This window comes from Typopeltis vanoorti, chromosome 11, assembly GCF_054136105.1.
Source record: "Typopeltis vanoorti isolate ZY-2024b chromosome 11, IOZ_Tvanoo_1.0, whole genome shotgun sequence".
Lineage (NCBI taxonomy): Eukaryota > Metazoa > Arthropoda > Arachnida > Uropygi > Thelyphonidae > Typopeltis > Typopeltis vanoorti.
The window spans coordinates 23,490,933-23,518,471 of record NC_143559.1 but is presented as its reverse complement, the minus strand read 5'-3'; the positions used below and the strand labels follow the sequence as shown (position 1 = coordinate 23,518,471).

The 27,539-nt window shown below is 33.3% G+C and overlaps 1 protein-coding gene across 1 annotated transcript; it reads left to right on the top strand.

The window, feature by feature from the left end:
* Window positions 1–853: 853 nt before the first annotated feature.
* On the top strand, window positions 854–27,539 carry LOC150101371 (alpha-(1,6)-fucosyltransferase-like). The gene is made up of 10 exons (XM_090400782.1): window positions 854–895; window positions 10,742–10,880; window positions 14,898–14,962; window positions 16,597–16,774; window positions 19,336–19,450; window positions 20,425–20,677; window positions 22,057–22,246; window positions 23,286–23,462; window positions 26,892–27,045; window positions 27,156–27,539. The coding sequence occupies exons 2-10, from the start codon at window positions 10,747–10,749 to the stop codon at window positions 27,537–27,539; spliced, it is 1,650 nt and encodes a 549-aa protein (XP_090256908.1). The 5' UTR covers window positions 854–895; window positions 10,742–10,746.

Below are 27,539 nucleotides of genomic sequence, written 5' to 3'. Positions count from 1 at the left end.
CTCAAGAACTCATATTTAGATATTCAAAATCCAAAATTTCTTTTAGGTCTATGTAATCCACAGTCAGTCCAAGAGCAACAAAGTCAATGTTGCAAATATTACTATTATTACTACTGCTAATAATACTATTAATAATAAATAAATAAATAAAATAAAATCGAGTGAACCATATATTTATGAATCATAATTTTGGCCCAACCAAAATGCAATGCCGTCATATTCAACAGTGCCAAGTTACATAATTATACATAAATTTTAATTAACCCGTCCTCCAGCGATATCAACTATCTAATCGTGCCTTTTAGATAATTAAATTTTTGCAGAATATTAGCAAATTCAATTCAATTATTACCTTATTAAAATAAAAGAGGAAAAAGTCATAAATATCTATATATCAAAAATAATTCTATTTTATATATAGTGCTGTTTTTTTAATAATATTATTATTAATTATTTCGAAAGTCTTTGCTTTATTTTGATCACGTAAATGATCCTATTTAAACTAGAACTTTCCCAAATACTGAATTTCACAGGATCATATGCATCGTGCAAGCGGACTAAACGCATCTCACTGATACATTCTTATTTTCAAAACGCATATAAAAATGCTTATGTTTCTAAATAATTTTAAACAAGTAATACTTATTAGATTTTATCAGTTTTCAAGTACAAGCCATTAGTTTTCCTCCTTCTCCTTATTAAATTCCATAATTTCAAGTTTTATTAAGATAAATGAATTTTTGGATGATATCCAAGTTAAATAAAATTCGAAAATGAGTTTGAAGTATCACCAACGTAGATGGCGCTATGATGATAGCTAGTTATTATTACTCAAATGGCGGATATGAAACGTGATTTGTGCGAGCTGGTCGCAAAACGTATCAACTGGCATAAGGTAGGCGAAGTTTTTTTTTTTTTTTTAATGTAAACAGTAAGTTCTGGAAGTAAGTTACACTTAATTCTGTTGTTTTCTTCTTGATACTTTCTATATCTCATTTCTTTGAGGATGGTAATAATAGCCAAATGAAAGCAATTACTCATGTATACTTATTTTAACATTAATATATTGAAATTCATTACGCCGTAGTTACTACTATTAATAGGCAGGAGAAATAAATTCCGCACTGCATGTTATAAAATTCAGAAACGATATATACGATGGATTTACTCGGCTATATGACATAATTTGAAGGAATTTAATACTAGAAGAATTCCACTGCATGCATAATTTCTATTAATTATCTGCGAATAAGTGCTTGGTTATCCCAATCTGGTTTTATGTGCGATTATTGATTACCGTTTGTGTCATAATAACCAAAATCGTCTGCATGGTTTATTGCTTATCAAATACCATTATCCTACACTACTAAATCGCACTCTTCGCGTTTATTGCCGAACTGCTGTTGGTTTACATGTGAAGTGTATGAAAAAAATATTAAAACTCACATAAAATTCACTTTTAAGAGTTCTTCAATCTGAGAATTTTACTTCTGCAGTTATTTGCAGCTTTCATGCTTTATAAAACCCTCAGTGTATTTTTTTAACATTTGTTCTTTTTCAAATAAATTATACGTATACAAAAGAAGATAAACAAAAATTAATACTCTAATACAAATGTTTTTTTTTGTATTAGAGCAATAAGTTGAACTGATATATGTAAAATAATAATAAATTTTTTTAATTACAGTAACAATAATTTTCTTAATGGTCTTCGAGAATAATTATCTTTTTTATAACATCATGATACAAAACTTTTATTACTGAATATTTTTTTACTGTAACCAAAATTAATACATAATTATTATTATTGAGTATAATAATAATACTTTTTAAATGATTAATCAATTTTTAATTCATACGTACTATTATAATATATACATGCACTTATGAGCGAACGAATACTGCACTTGTTATATTCATATTGCTATTTAAAAACCATCATCTTCCATTACATTATGCTTTGTATACAACTAAGATTTAAATTTTTTCGTCACTACAAGGATTAAGTGTACAACTTCTTAATGTATTCATTATTTTATCAGTATACATTTCACAGAGATATTATTATTCTCATTCAGACTATTTACAGTTGTTAATACAAATTCAGTCTGTTCGAAGAGTTCAGTATTCAGTGATAATAAATAAAACTGTTATAAAGGTGATTATTAAAGATTAGTTGAATAGGCTGTTAATTCGACCGCCTTCGAAGCTAGGATTAGCTTTCATGAAGAGAGTGGGATTAGAATACACTATTTATGTTTTTTGGTACTTTTCATGGATGGAATGTAGGCCTTGGATACTGTGGTTCTGTATATAGTTTTGATGTATTAACTATTGATATAGCATCATTAATTCGTGTTTTAATGTTCTATAATTGTGTGTGTGTGTTTTAAATTTTGTGGTCGGTTGTTGAGTAGCGTGAATATGCGATATGACCTCTGTCGAATCGCATGAGTTTTGGTGTGTCGTGTTTTTCGATAATGTATCTGTTGTTATCATAGGTGTTGTTGATGTAATTCTTTAGTAACATAATGTAGTGTTTCTGATTTTTAATGCTCAGGATTCTGTGTATTGCCATAAGTGGTTCGGTTATTGATATGAGGCTTCCAAATTACTGTAGAAACAATTTTCCTTTGTAATGTTTCTAATTTCGTTTGATGTCTGTTTGATGTGTTTGCGTACACTGTTATAACATACTGAGTAGCGATATATGTTTGTTTGTTTTTTACGTAAGATGGAATCGTGTGTTTTACTTGTTAGAGTTTTTGCTGCAATGATGCGGAGTTTAGTATGTAGGTTATTCTATATGTTTTGTTCATTTAAGGTGATAAACTATGTAAAGGCCAAGATATTTCCTGTGTTACGGGTGTGATTTCGAGACATTGGCAGCTATTTTGGTTCTTAATGTAGTGGTGTGTGGCAGTAGCTCCAAGCACTTCTACTTTATCATTATTGTACTGTATGTAATGTTCGTGCTCTTCAATTTTTTTGTTAATTTGTTCCATGTGAGCATTAAGCAAGTTTTTAATCATGAGTTTGAATTAATCAAAGTTGCTAGTAATCTTACGATCAGGAAAGGACTTACATTGCTGTGCGTCGTTGGTTTTGCTCGGTGTCTGTTCTTCATTTTCTCACGCCATTGTGAGCAGCGCCATTCGGTACGTTTTGCTGCTTCCTTTGCTTTCCACATGGTTTCCAAGATCCCGGTGCACTGGTAATGTAGTCTTCGACCGCAGCAAGAGCAATGGGGCCTGTCCCCGTAGTTTAAAGGTTTATGGGACTTGTTACAGGATATTTTGCTTGGGGTCCTTTGGAATTTTAAGAGTCATGCTGCAGTTGCTTGAGCAACTGCAGCATGACTCGTAAAATGATTGAGAGTTGTCAGTAACTTCCTTTGTTCTTTGCTCGTGAATGACCACAGTACACGCTGTCTACAACTTTCAGCATTCAGAAATTGGATTCTACTTAGCCAATTTCGATTAATTATACGTCTGTTTTCAGCATGACAAGTAGAATTGCCTGGTAACACTTTTAAATTAAAAATGGGCGTTAAAACCGCTTTAATACTAAAAACAGGAGCTCCGATATCACATATGCCTAAACAAAGGGTATTGTGTAGGCATTTGTGTACTCGTATGCCTACACAATACCCTTTGTGATATATTAATAATAACTGTGATATATTATTAATAAAATAAGAAATAATAAAATAAAATATAAAATGTAATATTAAAATTTCCCATCTGTTGTATATGGATGACTTGAAGTTATATGGAAAATCAACCCAGTAAATAGACTCGTTATTGAACAGAGTTTGTATTTTCAGGACATCAAAATGGAATTTGATTTAGATAAATGCGCAATTTTATCTATTAAACGAGGAATTTTAATTTCACTAGCAATTTTAATTTTGATCAAGAGAAATATATAAAAGCAATTTCAGCTGACGAACGCTATTACTACCAAGGAATATTAGAAGCTAGTGATATTCTACACTCGAAACTTAAACAACAGGCAGCATCAGAATACATCAAAAGAGTTACAATGTTCTGAAAACAAAACTAAATGGATTAAACACAATCAGAGCAATGAATTCTTAGGCTATACAGTGATCTGATACACAATGTTCGTACTCTTCGAATTGGACAAAAGAAGACCTGGACAAACTGGACCGAAAAACTAGAAAAGTAATGACTATACATCATGCATTACATCCACGAAGTAATGTTGACCGGTGTACCTACCAAGGAAAATAGGTGGACGGGATCTGATGCAAGTGAGACAGACTGTGGAAAAAGAAGAAGAAATTAGTTTAAGAAGTTACATCAACAATAGCTCTGAGCCAATGCTTCAAGCAATTACACAAGAAAGCCTTCTAAAACAACGGGAAACAAATCCGATTACAAAATGGAACAACAAAATAACCGATATGTGTGCTTGAAAAATAAACCTTTGCATGGCCAATTTCTTCGAGATACTGAGGACGATGACGTGAACAAGACGTGGCAATAGCTACAATATGGATATATTAAAACAGAAACAGAAGGATTTATTCTAGCAGCTCAAGAACAGGCATTACAAACTAATGCAACGAAAGCAAAAATTTTGAACATCAATAATAACAGCAAACGCAGATTATGCGATAGAAACATGAGACTGTGGAACATGTAATCAGTGCCTGCAGCAAAATAGCTCAAACTGACTATAAATACCGCCACGATCAAGTGCCCAAAATAATTCATTCGTATATACAAAAAATATGACTTTCCTACTTCTGATAACTGGTGGCAGCATAAAATAGAGATAGTATTGGAAAATGAAACAGCAAAAATTCTCTGGAACTTTAGAATACAAACTGATCGGTATTTGGAACACAATAGACCTGACATCAATTATCGAACATCGACAGGTTTGGATTATTGATAATGCAGTACTCCGTGATAACAACATTAACAACCAAGAACTGGAAAAAATAATTAAATATCGAGATCTGGCAATCGAAGTTGTCAGGCTGTGGTTTAAACACACCAAAGTCATCCCAATAGTTATCGGTGCTCTAGGTGCAACTTCAAAGAAGCTATCCAACTATTTATGGCAATTAAACATCAACGAAGTGATCCCTTATGACCTACAAAAAACAGCGTTACTTGGAACAGTCCATATTTTGCGACGCTACCTGACGGACTATTTTTAGATTCTTGGGTAGAATCAGAATTGTCCTCTATCACCAGTCAAATTTTTGTTTATATGATATCTTATTTTGACTGTGTTTCAATTATATGAATGAAATATTCATAATAATCATTTTAAAGTAATATTAGCATTTTATGTACATTTTCATTGTACATTCATATATATACAATATTACAATGTAGATGCATAAACTTATGTAGGTGTATATAAATACTGTAAGTCATACACACATTTGTATGACGAACATAAGGGATCACTTCGTTGATGTTTAATTGCCATAAATAGTTGGATAGCTTCTTTGAAGTAGTTTATTTGGTTTTTCAAATTTCAAAAAAAATTGATTTTTTAACATTTAATTAGAAATAGTTCATAAAGCTAGATAGGGTATAAAGGCCTCGCCTCGCCTACTCCCCAGGAAAAAAAAGGGCGTTATCTGATATTTATATTTATTTTTATTTTTAATGAAAATATATAATTTAAAATTATAAAAAAGATAAATACTTAAAAATAATATTAAAGCACGTGGATGAAACAATAATTTGTGTTTACACATCTAACTTACCTAATTTGCTTACACTACAGTCATATTTGTTTTAATGTTTGCACTGCCACATTCGAAGTAAGATAAGTTCACCAGTTTTCAGCTACTCAACGAACTTGTAAGCCTTGAGAGAATAATTATCAGCATACTTATTAAATCTTTTTTGAATAGCCTTAGTTCGTTTAGTTTCCTCTTCTTCAATTGCCTGAATTCCAATTCCTTTTGGGCACGGTATATGTTAATTGAGCCTCCGTAGCTCAGTCGGTATAGACGAAGCCCTTTGGTCGAAAAGATTTGCGTTCGATTCTCGTCCAAGACGTGAGAAACCTTTATCTGGTGTCTTTCGACTAAAGGTGAGTTAGCCGGTCTCATACGGAGGTAGGGGATTCACCCAGAAACGCGGGATTTTCTTCCCCCAGAACACCAAACCGGTCCCGTGAACACACGCATCTACAGACATAGGATATATCTGGAGGCATAGGGCTAACCTGGAGGCGGTCGCGATTTCAAATCGTAATAGGCCATGCCTAATACGAACGTAACAGGCCACTAGACCTATTATACGTATAAGGAGAAAGGGGATATGTTAATGATTTATTGCTTTATGGCACCAGCTAACTCTTGTTTAGTTCAAATGTCCTTAAAAATATTTTTCCCATTCTACGGCGAGAAAAGGTCTTCCAAACAATTTGGCATCCATTTAAATTCTAGTTAACCAATCTAATATCTAATCAAATCTTGAGCTGTCAGGAACTTATATAAGAATATGGAAATATACATATGGTGATCAAAATTAAAGTATCTCTGAAGCGCCATCCAATGATACTGCGAAACTTTGCAGGAATGCAAGGTCAGGAGGGTTTAAGAAAATGGACACGGAATTTTTTCCTACATTCTGATAGTTAATACTACCCACAGTGATGGCACTAATTTTGCCCCTGCATGCTTTGCTCGTGAAGCTGTACTACCTAAACAATTGCAATGTTGTTGCGGTACTCCGTAAATTTCGTCGCCTGCATAAATGTGAACGAGGTCCACTATTTCCATGTGCTCTGTAACTAATAGTCATTTGAAGAAAGGATTGTTGGGAGTTAGACTTGGTAGAAGTCGCAAACCAATCAGTTCACAAGTCAATGACATTGCTACTGCCGTCAGTACTAAATTCAGATCAGCACTGAAGTCCAAGGTACTGCACTGTATTCACGTACATGATAACTTTGGTTTAAGCAGAGATGATATCTTGTGCACATGGGAATGGATATTGACTTTTATGATATAAAGTATTGATGAGTTGGAGATCTGTCTTAGCGAATATCATTAACTTTGACTATATTCAATTTCAAGTTATGTATAGCGTTTTCAATGCCGATGAGACTATATTCGGATCATCATGGATGAACACCATGGCTGCATCTTTAATATTGCAATATGGAAGTTATTAATGTTATTTACGAGTATATGCTGTTGCATATACTGGTAAATAACAACAACAACAACAATTGAATTTTAATTGGATGTTGTTTTTGCTTGAGTTATTTTTGGTCGCTTCGAGGCAGCTTAAGTCATAAGGTGAATATATTATGTTTGTCAGTGCATGTGTTCATTAGCTAAACAATCTGAAAGTCTATTGCTTAGAAAAACTCATTCTTCTGACATGAACTTCAACTCAGTTTCAACTGACTTTAGTTGAAATGCAGTTTAAAAAGCTTTAAACTGATAAATATGCAGTTACAATATACTCTGAAAATATACTTTGGAATATCCATATGTATTCAACAAACCATATAACCTTAATCAGGAAATTCGACACTTTTTACTGTAAATTCATTATGTTCTATGCTGTTATTCTTTTATTTAAAAACGCTTCGTTTGTTTTGCACTACTTATTTTATCCATATCTATAAGATCTGTTTATATGAATTTCCGAAGTGGTTCATATTTTGTAAAATACACGCAGTTATTTCCATATTTTCACAATGTGGAATATGCGTGGGAGTGGAGTAAACGCATATGTGTATTAAACCGTGTAAATCTAGTTATTTCAATAGGATTTCGTTATTAAATTATATTCGGTTTGTATATCCTCGCACTGCCCTCCGCCTCTTATTCGTAATCATTGACATGTTTTGTACCATTGCGATCACAATGTTATATATCAATAGAGTAATTATTTGAATGTTGCATAAGAATAACTACTAATTTTGAAAATATACGAACTGAAACTTCCTGCAATGTTGCATAAGAATAACTACTAATTTTGAAAATATACGAAATACAAATTCCCTTTCGTGTTCCCATCGCTGTATACAATTTTTACATTAGTATTCGTCATATAGACTGAAACTTCCTGCAAAGTCATTATCTACGGACGAATAAAACATTTGAAATAAGAGGAAGATAATGTACCACCTGTTACAATGAGTCCATAATAAAGAAACATATATTCATTGTCAATTGCTATCGAAGCTTAACGGGTAAAGGGAAAACATACATTGCCTTTCAAAGTGCTTTTATTTAATGACTATTGCACCTGTATTAAATAACAGCACGCAAAGCAGTGCAGTCTTTACCTTTATACAGAGTCCAACTTCTGCATTTTTGTTTATTAAAGTTCTCTTATTTTACATACTTTTGTGCTCTTCACAGGCATGAAAATCATCTTTTTTCTACTGATAAGTCGCTTTAAAATTTAATCCAGTTTATACAAAATTAATATGTTTATTGCTCTCGTTATGATGTGCTTTCTTTACCCAGTTATTTACTCATTACATGCCAATAAATTCTTTGTGTTGGTATCGTAATTGCATTAACACTACGAATATTAGCATTTTCTAGAGCAAGAGACATGACATATCTACATTCTGTGATGTACATATTTGGAGAGTTGAATAATATCCCCGATTTTTTTTTGTTGTTGCATATGTTGCTGCCATCATTTTTTCCTTAGTCGTTGTTTAAATAATATTTCAAACTCAAGGGGAATTAATTTTGATAGCGAAATTTTCCACTTGGAATCACTACTAATATGCATGGCTTAAATTTCATTATGATGGTTGTCGAGTGGAGTACATTTGTATCTTAGTATAAATACTAGAATGCAGACTAAGATATGCACTTGAATATATCTCTTTCCTTGTTATTAACTTTGAGAATAAGCATTATTACTCGCGGGCAGTGATTAAGTTGGCCTTTTAAAAGGTATGCGAATATTTCAACATAAGTGTAGAGCAATGTGTTGTCTTGATTTTCAGATTTTGTTCAATAAACTCTAAAACCAGATATAACCACAAATAGGTTTATTGTGATCCGTTGCCTTTATTCTTGTCAGTGGAAAGAGATCTATAGAGATGAGTGCATACTATGAATACAGTGTTACCAGAAGAGAAAGATAACGAGTTACTTAATAACGCAACACCACAATCTAGAAATATATAGACGTAGTTCTTATATTTATCGGGATGAAAAATTCTCGTGAACGTTGTATTATCCATCGGTTTCAGACCGAGATTGTTTTGCTTGTTAGCTATGTGTGCTACCAAATTCTTACGAAAAAGCTGTTATCAACAGAACCAAATAGAAACATTGCTTTCAAGAGAAAAAAGGTTTGAAAATTCTACATGCATTTTGTATTTTATGTAATATATTTTATGTATAATATATTTTAATCTTTTCAATGGTTTAAACTCACTCCACCGAGTCCCAATCATGGACTCTTATAACTCACTTTCATATCAAGTGATCCAATTTTGATGTGCTCTCTGATGTATTGTCAATAGAATCACTGATCTGAAATTTCCTCTGCGCTCTTTCTTTTAAAGAAAATCTTTTTTCCCCTGTTTTGTCATGTTAATTTTGCCTCTTTGCTGTTCTCCTCAACATTGCATACTATCCTAAACTTTTTGCTTATGTTTTCTTTTCATCTAATTTCCTGAACCATGAAACCGCGTGTGAATCCGCTGATCATAAAAAATACGTATATTTATGATCCTTTCTTTTAGGCTTACACGGTGATCCGAATACATTTTTGAAAATTATGGAGATAACTACCGTGTGTTTGAGTAAAACTTAACTTTAGTTTGATATGAACCAAAATCATAAAGGTTTCGACCTTTCTATCAAGGTCATCTTCTGGAGCATATGTATTATATACAGAGAAACAAGCTGCACTACAATCTACATGGTTTGCTAAAGTTACTGACCAACTGTTACAACAATTATTAGCCTGACCTCTGTATATAGTATATATGCTCCAGAAGATGACCTTGATATAAAGGTCGAAACGTCAAGTGTGGATTTTGGTTCATATTAAACTAAAGTTTTACTCAAACACGGTAGTTGCTATTTCCATAATTTTCAAAAATATATTTATGAAGTGGAATGTGAACACGATGCTGCTGGAGCGGCAGCAAGGTAATGGCTGCCAGCTTAAATCTATAATCGGATTTATTTGCGATAATTATCACTTAATAAACACCTAATATATTTATTGTTCTTTTTTTACAGTCCTCTATTCTTCAACTGGAGGTTTAATACCACTAAAAAATTATTACTTTCAGTAATTCTTAATTTTTAACAGTATTTTGTCGTTTAGAGACAATTATCTATTTGTACCGATCTTAACTGACATCCATAATTCCGCTAATTTTACGAACCTGTCGCGTTAAGTGCTTTATTTAGCCGCTGTGTATTCACAAACTAAATCTATTTTCCCAGAGCAGATTTGAACCTACAAACTTGGCGATAAACAGTCTATAAAGCAGTCCTTTATAGATCAAAATTCAGTTTCATAGACCAAATCTTTAACACGGATTTACTTTAAATATTACGAATTTCCTCTGCATATTACCGAAAGTTGTCTTTTTGTTTTAATTTTCAGTAATATTATTTTTTATTTTAATTATTTTAAATTTTTGCTTGAAATTATTTCAAGGGTGCCAGGTTGATCGTAGATCTACATGCTATGTATCCATTTATTGACATCTGATTTTTCTATTTGTTTCTTTTCAGTAACAATGGCTGCTGGTTCTGTAAAACTCGTTGTGATGGGATCCATTGGTCTTAATATATTTCTGCTATTGAAGTACAATTTTTATTCTGCTCCAGCGATTCGCAAACCGAAACCAGTCTGTGTTCAAATGATACCCAGGTTAGTTATGTAGCGTTCTGTAAGTTTGCTATTTATTTGAAAGCAACTATTTAAAGCAATATTGGTTTCTTATGTATAATAATAATAAGTTCATTTTTTGTCTTAACTCACAATAAAAAATTTATATATGTATATATTGCATATTTTTTCATATACCCATTAGAAATAAAACGTATTCTGGAAATCTGCATAGGTATACGTGGATTCTACATTTAAATCTATTCAGAAATCACATAACTAATTTTTTTTTTTTATTAATTCCACCGACAATAAACTGTCTATCGTACGAGTACAATTAGTATGAGTATCGAACCGTATGAATTCCATTAGTAGGATGGGTGTCAGCTGATTTCAAAAAATGCATAAATAACAGCGTCAATAGCCATGCATTGTTTGCCTTCTTGAACAGCCAGTTCATTAACGACGTATCTCAGTTTGCTTTTCTGTTGTCAAATGTCCTACAGAATAGGATTTTTTTTTATTTATGTTGGCCCATACGAGAGAAGTGGATTGTTCAATCTGTACTACGTTAGTGTTGTGTATGTGACACATTAAAACAGGTCAGCAAACTCTGCCTACGCATCCACTTTAGATATATTGTAAATACGAGTCTCCAACCATTATAGCACTAAGAATGAACCCGATGCTTTATCGAATATATGCTGAGCAGCGTGGAGATGTGTCCTTCTGAAAAGAAGAAGAAACAAAAATGCTTTTGCCACCGAATATGTTTTACATTGGTGGTCTCGACTTTTGTTTTCATTTGTGCGTAAACTTTTCTTGAAACGGAAGTCGTTCCTCATGCTATTTCTAAGCATCTGTGGTATACTAGCAGTGACAGTTTTTGTGAAGTGTAACTGATTTTATAATTATGCTTTTGTGCATGGTTTAATTTTTTTAAAATATTTTTTATGGAGGGCGGGATGATTTGTGCTCTAATGAAATATTTTAGTCGCTGTGATCTTTTGCAGCCTACAGTACGGTTTAGTATCAAACGTGAAAAATTTTAGGCTAAGTACCGTGCTTTGCCATTCTGAGCGATCCATCTGAGAACTTAAAATTAAAAGATGTGTGGACGAAAAGATGGCTGAGGATAATTAATATCTAACATTCATTTAACTAAATAATTTAGATATTTATTTGTATTATCGCATCCACCAATGGGAAAAGAATAGCACTGCAATGTTTTCAAAGCTCCGCGAACAGTGACGTCTCACAAAACCACGCCTCTCTTTAACATATGGGTCACACAAAAAAAGCAGGAAATGTATGGCGGCATTCGTATACACGCTATTTGTAGAAATACGGAGTTTTTTTTTTTTCATTTGTTTATTCTAAAAAGGCAATGCCAACACCATTTAAGTAAGAGGAAGACCATACATTACGTCACTTTTTTCACAACAAATATTACGCTAAATGGCAACAATTCCGGATTGGTTGGTCACATCAAAGGGCTTTTTCAGTTAACAGTACTGCATCTTGTCAAGGGAGAGGTATTATCGTTATCAACTGTATTTTTTGTATGACATTTTCGGCTTCATCAATCAAATGAAAAAGGCAAAAGCAGTGATTCCATTTATTTGAAAATATTTTAATTGTAGAAGAAATGTAATATAATTCCAAGTATAAGACATTACATTAATTTCATTTTATTTTTATTTTTTATTTTTTTTTACTTAATTTAAGAAATAGTCCAAATGGGAGGTCTCCAAGACGATTCCTACTGCACTTCAGTAAATCTAATGCATATTCTACTGCTGTTTAGGATTACACCTGTGCAGCTAAGGCAGTATGTTTTACGCTAAGTATTACGCTTATTACTTTATTGTAGTCTCCGATCTGTTTGGAGAGTGTCAATCGAAGGTGTCAGGAATTTTCCTAGAGGGAAATTCCTGACACCCTCATTATTAGAAAGGGCAGTCAATAGCAACGATATCCTTTAGCTGTATTAATTTAGGTTCGAATTTCGTCTGGGATGAGCGAAACATTAACAAGCGCTTCTCTGATGTGTATTATGAAGTATGGAAAACTCAAGTTTTATTCAGAACTTGAGTTTTCCATACTTCATAATACACAAACCGACCAGAGAACAAAAGCAATCAATGCAGATAATAATACATTTACATCAGTTTCTTTGGAGTAATCTAAAAACAACCAGTTAGTCTCATAAAGTTTGTTGGTTTTCCTTATAAGTATTCCTCCTTCCGAAAGGTGATTCGAACTGATATCTTTCCAATCTATGCACACATACTGTTTCTGACTGCCTTACAAAGACGTTACTAATACCATAACATTCTTTCCACTGTTTACATTTTTCCGTCTTTATTTGACGATGGATCTAACAGGTATTGAGGAATATCTTGTATCGCAGAATTAATTTTCATTTTCACCCATTAGCTATTACGACCAAATAACTTGGCTTTATAGAAACCTAATTAATGCTCTGATAAAGCTGTGAGTTATATTTGCATAATATGCTACGTAATTTAGTTATGTGTGTTGATTTTATCCCGTGTTTATTGATAAACAGCATGAATAAACACGTGATAAAATATATATCTGACAAATTTACATATGAAGACCTTCCACATCAGCTAATTCACTATTCTGATCTCAACTGATTTCAAAAATAACATATTTATTCTAAACAAACTATCGTTACTTTTTGTGGAAATTCAAATGCTTCCTGATTACCCTCTACTTGTTTACTTTGACTTCGTTTCTTATTAATTTGGATGTGCAATGTGCAGTAATTTTCTTTGGGGAAGAAATATCTAAAATAGTGTGTGTGTGTGTGTGTGTGTGTGTGTGTGTGTGTGTGTGTGTGTGTGTGTGTGTGTGTGTGTGTGTGTGTGTGTGTGTGTGTGTGAGCGCGCGCGCGCTCTATCTGTGTTACGTTTCATGTCCGATTTTCCATAGAAGCAAGCATCTTGTCCTGCAATATATTACATCTATATATATATATATATATATATATATATATATATATATATATATATATATATATATATATATATATATATATATATAGATAGATAGATAGATAGATATAGATCATTGTAGTAGTGTTATTATTATATTCACATACCACGGCGTGACATGTCAGGAATTAGTTGGGAATTTAATTTTTTTTTTCCCCTCAGCCTATATCTTTTCCACCGCTACTGGGTAAAGGCCTCTCCAATTGAGGGAGGGTTGGGTCTTCTACTCCCATGGTCACCCCATCCATCTTCGAAGAGTGTTTATTCACATGTATGAATGAATGTATCAAGGTGAAAGACAATCACAAACATCCATGCCCTTGGAGGAATTTGAACCTCCATCCTCTTGGCGGGAGAGTGGATGCGCTAACCACTAGGGCGGCGAATTCCAGTTTAACGACATGCAAATCGTAGCATGAATTTTCTTTTCTTTTTTTTTCTTTTCTATTTCTTTATTATTATTATTTTTTAATTCTCTGTCAGTCAGATGTTCCATGTTTTTATTTTTATTTATTTTTATTTTTGTGTGTAGTTCCCATACACGAAAGCACGAAAGGTTATTATAAACCCATTGTACATTTTGTACCGTGGGTAAGCTAAGGATTCCTCTTCCATTTTTATCAATTTTATATTTCTTGCATACTTATTTATGTATTTTTACATAGTCCGGAAACCCTGCTCTAGAGACCAAACGTGAAACTTTTTCAAGTCACTTCAGGCGTCCCGTAAACGGGACAGTGGTCTCACACCGGACGATGAGATTCATCTCCCATCTAAAGACAATCACAAAACATCCATGCCCACAGCGGGAATTCTAACCCGCTACCTGTTGGTTAGAGAGCGGGTACGCTAACCACTCGGCCAACCAGAATGGCATCGTGAATTTGTAGCCATTCCCACGTCACTCATTTTAATTAATTTTAAAAACACTGCAGCTTTTAAAATCAATTGATATGTAGAATGTATAATATGATACGAAATTTCATTTTATAAAATGAATGAATAAAATTTTATTTTCATTTTTTTTTTTGACCAGATTTCCAGAGGCAAGACATTCCATGGAGAGCTATTACAAAAGGAATGACAATGGTACTAAAAATGGTACGTAATTTAATTTAAAGAAAGTTGCAACTGCAATTTGGGTAGCCACTTCCTGCCCACTTCCTGAATAGGTTGCTCATTATGTATCCTTGTATCACGATGGATGGTCCCTCTCCTTAGATTTATACGCCAAGGTCGGATTACCCCAGTGCTCTGACCAATCGTCCTCGTAACATATTGCAATGACTACACATAAAGCTATGTAAAATAATTTTTTTTAAAGAAAAGAAAAACAAAAGAAAGTAATTTCTATCCTTCTTAACTCATGATTGGACTTTTGTGTATTTAAGGCCTATTTTCATTTATACACATGGCTTAATTTGCCTTTAAGCATCATCTGTAGCTCCACTGAACAGTTAAAACCCCGAATTAATTATTTCAGAGCAGAGAAAGAAAAGGGAGACCAATTACTGTTCTCGAAATATTTGTTACAAAACTTCCTAAAATGTGGTGTATCATAAAATGTAGACGCCTACACGAAGTAATACAAATTTCATTCTGCATCATTTCTTTCTGAAAAGAAAGTTTCTTCGTATATTGAGGCATCATGACCGAGCTAATTTTCTCATCGGGATCGGCTGTGCAGATTAAATAACATGTTTTGATAAATATATTTAACTTCAATGGCTACTACAGTAACATAAAAAATGCATAAAATTATATTAATACCTCTTTCAGATTTAAAAGGAAACACATACTAACACCGTCTCCTTACCCTTCACAAAATACAAAACGAATAAAAGAGCACCCTACTGCTGAACTGTGGCGTATCAGTACTATATTCAAATCATTAAATAAAAATCTGATCCCCACTTTGAATAGGTTTAGGACCTGTTCCAAGTGTGGTCATTTCCTTCTGCATGCCATGAATTTATGGAATTCATTATCACTTTTAGACCCAAATACATTAAACGAAAGCATCTAAGAAAAAGTACTACTATGAACTGTACTTTGAATATAAAGAATTTCTCATATCTAAATGGGTTTAAACTAAATTGTACTTGACAAGAAATTACATCCCTGTTTTAATCCTCCCAAGCTTAAGCAAACTAAGCATAAGGAATTCTAAGTTTTTGGAATATCTTCCACGCCAGTCTACTTCATATTTTAAGGAGGCTTTTAACTTCACATCAGTTATTACCTTAGTATCCCATAATGTAAAGCACATTTTCTTTCAGAAGTATACATTCTGTGTATTAAGCAGGCTACCTGGACTGGTTTCGACCTTTATGGAAAATAAGTTAATTCCGTTTAAAAGTCATATTTTTCCCATATAGAATTAGCAAAATGGTGTATCTCCATATATAAACATGAAACTTTTCTAGTATAATTTATTTTGTTACCTAGCCGAAAAACTTTCTACATGGGATTCATGGGATGCAGTTTTCCCTTTCCGTGGATTTTTCCGTGGTTTCTACTCACTATTACATAAGGTATAACTGCATATATAAACGTCACACACACACAATTATATTGTGTGCTGCTGTTCTTGTTAGAATGTGTATTTTAACTTAACATGTAGTGTTCAACTATACATAAAGTTCTTTAGTGAATAAAGTGACTGCTACGCTGCTGTCATATTGCTGAAATCCTGTAAAAGAGTTCTGTTTAATCGAATAATTTTGTTATTTCAGATTTCTTCATTCTCCATTGGGAACCAGTGCAAAGACAAAGATATTTGAATTTCGTTATTAGAGAGATGTGGTATTTTCTTCATCACCAACTCAACAAACGTCTAAAAAGTCTCAATAATCCTCTCGAGACTAAGAGTCAAATAGGCTTTATTTTGGAACATACTGCTCAGTTTAAGAGGTTAGTTTATTTTCTTTCCTGGCAAAACAAAAATGGTCTTCATTATGTCCGATTGTGATTTCATCAGTGATGAAACATTGAGAAAACTTTGGATTTATATGATTGGCATGCTCGAATTACCGAAAGATGAAATTTGTACGATTCTTTTTCAGTTTTAACTAAAATTTTATACAACTAGTTAAACTAATAACGACTTAATTTAATTATTTTACGGAAGTACAAATGCAGTTCCATAAACTTTTTTTTTTTGAAAACTTTCACATTTAAACTGAAATGAAATGCATAATAGTGGCGCTCCAGACCGAATGTTAGGTGGAATTTTCTTTATAGATATAAAAATAATACATTATTTAGACATTCTTGAATATTAATAATATCAAATTATTATCTGATACCTTTCGTTTATGATAGGATTCTGTCATTTCTGCCATTTTCTGGTTTTCAATAGGTTAATGAATGTTTATTTCGAAGCCAAATCTCCTATCCATACTTTAAAATTAAAATAGTCTGAAGCACTGTCTTGTATACAGTCAGCTATGCTTTGACAAATTTCGCTCTTGTTACATATAAATATATTCAGTTCACTCTCCACCACACCAGGTTTACTTATTCTATTATCGATTTCAATATTTATTTTGCATTTCAGAATCTCAGTATGATATATATTTTAAATTTCATAACGGAACTATTTATATTACAAACTTTTCCTACTTCATAGCGCACATATGTCAATTTTACAGTAGCAGTATAGCGAAAGAGTTAAAATGCAGTCACAGAATATATGTGTTGATCTTTCTGATGGCCATATAAAATTCTAACGACGAATTTTCTGGCATTTGGCCATTGTTCCTTTGCCCTATTATGGTATTTTCTGTATTAATATTTGTATTAAAAAACAATGTGCATTTGGAGTAGAATGCCAAAAGATTAATTTCTCCTAATTTGTTCCAACATGCAGCTTTCAAATCTTTCTCTTTAAGATTCCAATATTATATTGTCCCTAAACAATATTCTCGACATTTTACAAAAATTGAATAACTGCGATCTCTTAGAACTCTCATACCCCTCCCCCAAATTTCTAAGCTCTAGCCAAATAACTTGCATATAGCAAATCACTTTGAATATATACCTCTTCTGTGACGTCATTCATTTCGTATTTTTCTGTGAATCTTCATAAATCTGTGAATACAGTGACTTAGATGTTCCTTGACTGGAAATGACAGGAAAATCAATGCAGCGAAAAGAGTTATGTTGGCCAAAATCGACGTCCAAATCAGGCCATTATACCAATTCAGTTCATGCTGAATTGGTTTATCGCTAAACCAATTCAGCAAAGAGTTTATCGCTAAAGATGTCGACAGATAATCATTTGTACATATTCGGCGTTTATTTTGAATGGCTCAGGTAATTTTTTTTGGTATTTTAGTTAATTACTATTGCTTGCTTGATTGTTAGTTATTGAAAAATGAGACGTCACGACGCAAATATCGAAAAAAATTAAAAGATAAAGTTAGGTAATCATTAATAATAATTGATTAATAACACGGCAGTCCTTCATGAAAATGAGAACACTATTCTGCAATAAAGACCTAAACATGGAAGTCAGATGCCGAATGCTGAAATGCTACGTGTGGTCTATTCTGCTCTATGGAGTTGAAACATGGACATTGAAGGTGACAACCATCAAGAAAATCGAAGCCTTTGAGATGTGGCTATACAGAAGAATTCTAAAGATATCATGGACAGAAAAAATTACCAATGAAGATGTCTTAATTGGCAAAGCTAAACATCTTGTACAAATAATCAAGAAACGACAAACATCATATCTTGGCCACATCATGAGAAATATCAAATACCAACTTATACAAACTATTTTGGTAGGAAGAATTGATGGCAAAGGAACTAGAGGAAGAAAAAGAATATCATGGTTTGACAACATCAAGACGTGGACAGGAAAGAGCAGTGCACAACTGCTCAGATTAGCACAAGAGCGCAGTTTGTTCGCCAAGATGGTCGCTGACCTTCGATAGAAGATAGCACTATAAGAAGAAGAACACAAGAACATGGAGTAACAAAAACTGAAAGAAAATTGATCAGCGAATTTTTGTAAACATGAAACATGACCTTACCAGCATAGGCTATAATATTTCACGTCATCTCCAAATTTGACGCTTGAAAGAACGGGTGGGGGGGGGGGAGACGGAGAAGAGCTATTGAAACTTTCTTAAACTAATAGACTAATGAACTATCTAATTTTCAAAACTGAGATGTATAATATCTCACTTTATATTTCCACCATCATTTCTTGGAATGTATCGTCACATTTAGCACGTGATCTCGTGTTGAATGGCAGCGCAATATGCGATTTCATTGTTGGTGTCCCCTGTCAAGAATTTTTTTTCAAGATATTCTAATTCTCTATATGTCTAAATCTTAGTTATTTCTCTATCTATTTTTATTTCGAATTATATCACAAAAATTAATTTATGAAAAGATATCAATTGCTGTTAATGCTCTATAGAACTGCTATGAATCCTTGTTTTGGAATATTCAATTTTTAGATTGATTATCAACGAGTTACGGCAAATGCCTAAAGAACATCACTGGACAGAATGGCAAAATACACAGGAGAGGCAATTGCGAAGTCGAATACAAAACAGGATACACATGTTACAGGTTAGTAAAAGAAAGTTACATTTATTAAAGTCGCTAACCAAACGAAAAAAATTAACTGAATGAAAATATTTGATGTAAAAACAAACTGAAATGTGTGTGTGTGTGTGTAGAACCTTACGAAGCCAACCTTACAAATATGAAAGAAAAACTTCGTAAATATTTTTTGAATTTATTTTTCGAAATAAATTCAAAGATAACACGACGATTCCATCGGATACTGGGCTGGTCCTCCAAGTTGTTGGCGTATCCTCTCTCTGAATTGGTTCCATAATGTTTCGTCACTGGAACAGGATTTCCGGGTTATGTAATGGCCTCTCATTCACGACATGAATGCAACACAGGTTTACAGCTTTTCATCGGTGGCCTGACATTAAAAAATTGTTTTCTAAATAAACAAAAGGATGTTAAATGTTTCTTTATAATTATTAACATATCAATAAAGTGATATGTTAATAATTATAAAGTTTCATATAATATTTGATTTCTGATAATAAAGTTTTCATATAATATTTCTAATTATTGACGAAGTCTTTTTTTTTTTTAATTTGTACAATTTTATTGCGTAATTATATGCAGAAATTGAATTTAATTTTGCAAAAGATAAGTTTTAAACGTCACATGTTTTTAATCAGAAAAATGTCGTCCTAGTTCTGAATTCGACTTAAAACTGAATCTAATCTTATGAACGTCGATTGTGTAAAATTTACAGTGGCAGAAGTGACTTTTGGTCTCTGCTTTAAAAAACACTTCCTATCTTGAGGAAGCGTTAAAATAAATGTTTAACATTGAGATTCATTAACTTTAAAATTCATTGACATATACTTTAAAATCATCTGTGCGTATGCTTTTTCCTTAAACTCAGTTTTATAATCCATCTACGGTTTTTTTTTATTTTCTACTAATTTTTTTATACTAATTTATGCTAATTTTGTTTACATATTTTTTATACTAATTTTTTCTCACGTTTCTTTTAGAATCCTCCTAATTGCGATACTAGTAGAAAGATTCTGTGTAACTTAACCAATCCGAATGGGTTCGCCTCTGCCATTCACGATCTGCTTTGGTGCTTCATCAAAGCGTATTACAGCGAGAGAATGGTGGTTGTGGAAACGTCAAGGTGGCACTATTCCCAGGAGGCCTGGACGGATGTTTTCGAACCACTTTCTGCTCTGTGTGCTTCTACTCGTCATAAAATCACAAAAACGAGTTCTTGGCCAGGAGAAAACAGTAAGAATACGCCCTCATTTTTATGACATTTTCATTTTATAGATTCAGAGCACCATGAATTCTTTGTACGTGTTGCGAAAAGTTTAAGGGCAGCCTCGTCTGATGCATGCTTAGATTGTACTAACATACCAGTATACTGTATCAAATATACAGTGTGTTGAGTTTATTACTGTATATTTAACCTTTTATAAATGGCCAGATAAAGTTTCTAATTTTGCAATTTAATTTTACGAGCATTAATGGAAATATTTCTTGATTAATGTGTATTCCATTTCCTTTAGATTTCCTCACTGTTGCTAGTAGGAATCTTAAATCGGTACAATTGGTGCTCTGGTGATCTAGATTTTCTACACCAGCTTCGTACACTAAGAAGCTGGTATAGAAAATTAAGCACGCTTGTAAGAATGTCTTTATTTTGTTCACTACATTGAAGCCACTGAAGATAGCAGAGACGCAAGTAGAGACACTTGTCTCTGCTTGTGAATCTCTTCACTTTGCTCGCTGGAAAATGAATTTATCATAATAAACATTTTGTACACTAAAGAACATTATACATGCGTTATTCATTCCTTTAGTCATTTTAATCAATATTTCGAGTTTTTATATATATATATACTGTATATATACATATATCACTCTAACGAATTATGTATGTTGTTCCTTTTTCACGATCACAAACAAAATCAAATCTGCTATAACACGATTACCTTAATGAACACTCACGCATGCACGCACGCACGCACACACACACACACACACACACACACACACACACACACACACACACACACACACACACACACACACACACACACACACACACACACACACACTCTGGTGACTCGACTCGATATGTTGGAAAGCTGTGATAGTTCAAAATGATAGCGATTTCCACTGACTATGCTATTCGTGAATAGCATAGTCAGTGGACAGGGCAGTGATATTTCAGTGATTTCAAGAGGTTTACGGAATTCTGTAATAATTAACAGTTCAGTTTACATTATTATCAACACGTGCCAACGCACAAAGAAGAAAATGGAAAAATAAATTCCTACATCCCCTTATGGGAACCGATAACTCACCGTATATCGAAAATTCGTATAAGTTCGCGTCCAACTCAAGTCTCTCCAGTCATTTTCGATACCGACCGAACTCTAAATGCTCATAGAATCGAGTAATCGATTTTTTTTGTTTTGTTTGAAAAAATATTTTCTTTAAGAAGTTCTCTTTACTAGTTGATTGCGGTTACTTAAAATTGACATTAAAATAACACCCATTAGCTAGCAGTGATAATATCAAAATAGTGTAAAAATGTGCTGCTGATTATTATTTTTGTTTAAGACTTTTGAGATTCTTATTTTAAATTTTTTTACCAACAGATCATCTCAAGAGGAATCTGATGACCATGTTGCCATCCGACATTGGTCCCGCCATAGTCAAACTATACGAAGATCCGCTAGCATGGTGGTACGGTCAGTTTATTAAGTACATCCTACGCCCATCAGGCAGCCTTCGGAAATTCTTGGAGAGACAGAAGAAACGAATTGGTTATAAGCATCCTATTGTAGGGTAAGAGAAATTATTCGATGTTGAATCTAAACTTTGAATCTAAGCAAAATTTTCTTGGAATATATATTAGAAAGATGGGGGAAGGAGTTCAGAGGTGATTAAACTGTTCAATCAGGGCTGTGGATATGAGACTACAATTTCTGACTGTGGAAATGTGACTTAGCGAATTAAATATAAGAAAAGTGAGATGATATGATAGAGATTTCTAAGTGGGAGAATCTCATCAGACTTTTAGGCGGTAACGTTTAGTACCTTGTGAAAGCACACACCCAGCAGTGAAAAGGAAACTCTTCTTGTTGGAAGTTAGTAGTTTTAAAAAGCATCTCTGTTTTTAGGGTAAGGTTACTTTATAACGTGGCATAGATTTCAACCTATCATGGGTGGAGCTGCCATAAAAAAGAAACTTTTCTTACGATAGAAAATAGCTAATTGAAAAAGATTGAAAATTGGAATCCTGCAAGCATTCCAGTTCCCAATCATGAAATGCTCGTCGTACTACGTGAGCAGATTGTTGCTCTTTAGAAAGTTACCACCCGGACAGATATTGCGTTGTCTGCTAGTTTGTTTGTGTTATTGTGGAAAGGTAAAAAAAAAAAAAAGAAAAAAAAGAAACGAAATGACGAAAGCCCTGTTGCCTTTCAACTAGACTAGATCAGCTAAATTACCTTTATTTGAAACTACGTTATATATGTTCTACGCGGACCAGATGGAATTCATATAATGTCGCATCTTTCTTCTTGTTGCATTAACGTGGCACTTTCTGAACAAACAAAAAAGAAAGGTCTATTTTCTTCATGAGAACTTTGGAGGAGTCAACTGTGTAAGGGGATGACGCTAAATGCACAGAAGAGATGTGTGCATTTTTGAGATTTTGTTTGAGATTTGAGATATTTTAAGTATTACCTTAAATTGTTTTGATGTAAATTGTAATGTATCAGTCAAGAATGTGTTGTTGACTGATACAACTTAAGAATTAGAGCAGTATAAGAGTTAAAATCTTTGTTACCCCTCTCTCTCTCTCTCATCGCTTCTGATTTAGGATCCATGTGAGGCGAACAGACAAAGTTGGAAACGAGGCTGTGCTCCACGGTCTTCGCGAGTATATGTACCATGTGGAAGATTTTTACCAGCAGATGGAGTTACGTAATGAAACTTCAGAGAGGCGTGTATATTTGGCTACGGATGATCCGCGTGTCATTCGAAATTGTAACCGCAAGTGAGTGATCTCTGCTGTTGTTTTTGAGTGTTATTTTTACTTTATATATGTTAATTTGTATCCGTCTAATTTTCAAGTGTTAGTAATATCTGATTTGATTGCTTAATTCTGATTATGTTATAAACTACTTTGTTGGTTTGAGTTCAAGTGAAATTTGTTTCTCTACGGTTACTAAAACAATTTTACCACGGTGTTTTTCCATTTCCGGATACCATCCACATATGTCTTAGAAAAATAGCGATGCCTCGAAGCCACAGCGTCATTTGTAAAGACATTTGGAAGGCACCAATCAGATTGCGAAATCAAGAAAAGGAAGAACACGAATTCGTTAAAATTGTATTTATGAATATTCAAACATTTCATATTCTAAATGTTCAGCGGATTGTTAGTTCGCTTGTTATCTTTTTATGAAGAAGACGAAGAAGAACCTAAACTGGCATAAACTGTTTTCTTTATCACTTCTAGCTTATTCATGCATTTGCAAAAAACTCCTTTTACTGCAGATTATCAAAAAACATCGACTTGTCGTTTAAATTTCTTTCAGCTGTTGTCATTCAATTTCTTTTGATTTCTGCTGGCTAGAGTGTCTTTTCCGAAGAATGATCTTTAGTACAACCTCACAGTCCTGATGGATATCATATATAATTAGGATCATGACGTTATTATTATATTTTCATGAGTTTTTATGACTATGTAATTTTGAATATTTTTATATTGTTACTTTTGTCGAACATATAACCTTCAGGATACTACCGTTAGATAAACGTTTTCTTTAAGCTAGGATTGTTAACGGATGCATAACCTCTTCACTCTCCGACAGGCATGCTGCAGGTTCGAATCAAAACGTTAACATGGATTTTTACCTGTCTTTAGGTGAGAGATAATTTTCATCGCTGCGTGTCAGATCGCCCGGCCTACTCGGAGGCTTATTTGCTGTTGTTTGTTTAGAAGTACAGTCGAAGCAATTAATCTGAGACTGCGTACTATGTTAATTGCGTGTATTCTTCTGGATAGTCTAAGTAACAGTAAAAGGTTTTTACTGTTGGCAACAACAAAAAAGGTTTCCGAATGCGCAACTACTAAACATTAATTCAAAATCAAACGCGTAATGAATCCAAGGTGTTTCTGGAAGCGCTCGCCCGTGTTGCATTGCGCGACTTCACTGCAGCCACGCCACTCAACACCAACGAACGCTACTGGAAACACCTATGAACCGAAAAAAATATTTTTCGGTTATGGATAAGTGGCTAAATTTAGACAAGAGATAAAAATACTGATGACAATGCGGCAGAGTCTTCGCACCAGGTTGCAGTACACCTAAATTGACAAGAAAAAGAAAATATGTCAAATCATTTTTGCAATATGGATTTACTTCTAATAATCAGGATGGCATGGAAAACCTCTTTGTTTAATTTGTAATGAAGTTTTGGGCTGCGGAAAGCATTAAACCAGCCAAACTAAAACGACATCTTAATACCAAGCATGCAGCGTACTCAATAAATCAAAGGAATATTTTGAACTACTTTTAAAATCTTCAAATAAAGAAAGACAATGCTTTCAGAAATTTGTTACTGTCAACGAAAAGTATTTACTTTCATCTTACGCAATTTCTTATTTAATTGCAAAAACTAAAATGCCCTACGCGATAGGAGAAGATCTCATGTTACCTGCTGCTATTAAAATGTCAGAAATAGTTCATGGGAAAAAGTATGGGGATGAAATTCGTAAAATTCCTTTATCGAATGATACTGTTTCCAAAAGGATTTCTGAAATTAGTAATAACTTATTCCAGCAGTTATTATCAGGCCTAAGGGCGGACCAAAGTTAGTAATTCAGTTAGATGAAACAACTGATATTTCTAACATGGCACAACTCTTACTTTATGTAAGATATATTTATGAAGGAAGCATACATGAGTAATTATTGTTTTGTCGCCCTTTGGAAGGGCACAAGATATATCTAAGATATATAAGATATATCTTATTTAAGATATATCTTAAAATCTATGCATTTTTCACAAATGAAGGTTTAGAGTGGAGAAATTGCGTTGGAGTCTGTACAGACGGTGCTGGAGCAATGATGGGCAAGAATGTTGGATTTGTAGCAAAATTTAAAGCTGGTGGCAATGAACATATCACGTTTACTCACTGCATGATCCATCGGGAGGCACTCGTAGCCAAAAAAATATCACCAGAGTTAGATGTTATGTTTCGCGATATTATCATAATCATTAACTTCATTAAAAGCCGTGCCCTTAAAAGTTGTTTGTTTTCAAACTTTCGCAAAGACATGGACTCCGATTACAAAAGCCTATTGCTACTTGCAGAGGTAAGGTAGCTTTCAAGAGAGCGAAGTTTAAACAGATTATTGAAATTGAAAGATGAAGTTATATTTTTGACTGAGCAGAAATCTAATTTGTTAATTTTTTTTTCATAATGACTTATCGCTTTCAAAACTGTGTATCAGTATTTGTCGGATATTTTCGAAAACCTCAATGATTTAAACATGTTGCTTCAAGGCAAGCATTGTATTTATGTTAAAAGATAAAATTGAAAGTTTTACTAAAAAAGTTAACATAATGAAGAATAGGGTGGAAAATCGTTGTTTAGAAATTCATGTTATAATTGAAAATAATCTTCCCAAATATTTAATTGTAAGAGTTATAATTGATCATCTGAAGTGTCTGGAGACACAGTTTCAGAAATACTTCCGTTCAAATTTTGATTCAAAAATTCTAAATTGGGTTCATAAACTATACTCAATTGAAATCAAAAACGGCAGTCATCTGCCATTAAAAGTTCTAGAAGAATTTGCCGAGTTATCAAGCGACTCACGTTTAAAACTTGAGTTTCTTAAAAAATCGTTAAATGAATTTCTGCTTTGGAATTTCTAACAATTTCTCAAATGACCCTAAACATACTTCTGACATTTTGTACTACGTATTTATGCGGAGTTTTCTGCATTGACGATTATAAAATCAAAATATCGATCAACTCGGAAAAAGTTGAAGATTCTCTACGTCCAGCAGTATCAAATATTCAGCCAAGATTTAATTCTTTATGTAAAAATTAAACAAGCTCATCCATCTCATTCGTATGCAAATTTGCTTTCCTCTTTAATAAATGGTAAAATTATATGTATACCAAAGTTTTAAAATAAATTTCTTTATGATTTATTATCAGTAAATGTTTGAATTGTATACCTAGTTTATATACCCATATACCAGGGGTCGCGTAAAAATGTCTCGTGCGAAAAGGGGTTCACGAGTGGAAAAAGTTTAAGAAGGCCTGGTCTAAGGTACAGAATACGGAAATAATTTCCGTATTCTGTAAAATAATCGACTTATCAAAAGGCCGCTGCTTTATGGACAATTGTATATTACTGTAATATCGTTCAATTGACTCTACCTTTTTTTTCTTTGTTTATTAGCTTTCAGAATTATGATTTCATCTATTTCCTCGATGGTGCAAATGTGGCCTTCAATTTAACAACACGATATAGCAACTCGTCTTTATGGAGTCTTCTGGTGGATGTGTTTCTGTTGTCAGAATCAGATTTCATCGTGTGTACCCTTTCATCTGGGGTAAGCTGTTGATGCATTTCTTTCCATGTCTGTGGATTTTTGAACAAATTAAGTGATTTCTATTTGCCATTGAATTAACAATAATTACAATGTTATTTTGTTTTTACAAGTTATGTCGTTTGGCTTATGAACTAAAGCACGGATCTGGAGATGGAAATTCCTCAGCGTCTGTACATTCCCTGGATGTCCCGTATCATTATGCATTTGTTCAGCCTCCACAAAGGAAGGTACTCTACCCCCACAAAGCGGTAACGAAAAGTGAACTTCATCTAAATATAGGAGATTATATTCGTAAGGAAAATGAATTCGCTTTGGTATATGAAGCATTAGAGGGAAAATCGTGGGATGGATTCACAAAAGGAGTTGTTGGAGAGAAAGGAAAGAAGAAAGGGCTTTATCCTACTTATAAGACAATCCCGATATATCAATTTTTCAAGCCCTCCATATTTCAAAGTGCAATGAGGCAGATGTCGGATTTCAGTGAGCTGCAGTGA

Excerpts from the sequence above, each read along its gene's own strand:
- LOC150101371 (XM_090400782.1), top strand. The coding sequence starts at position 10,747 with ATGGCTGCTGGTTCTGTAAAACTCGTTGTGATGGGATCCATTGGTCTT. Across the intron at positions 14,963-16,596 it reads TGACAATGGTACTAAAAATG|ATTTCTTCATTCTCCATTGG; the intron begins GTACGTAATTTA and ends TTGTTATTTCAG. Across the intron at positions 16,775-19,335 it reads CATACTGCTCAGTTTAAGAG|ATTGATTATCAACGAGTTAC; the intron begins GTTAGTTTATTT and ends TTCAATTTTTAG.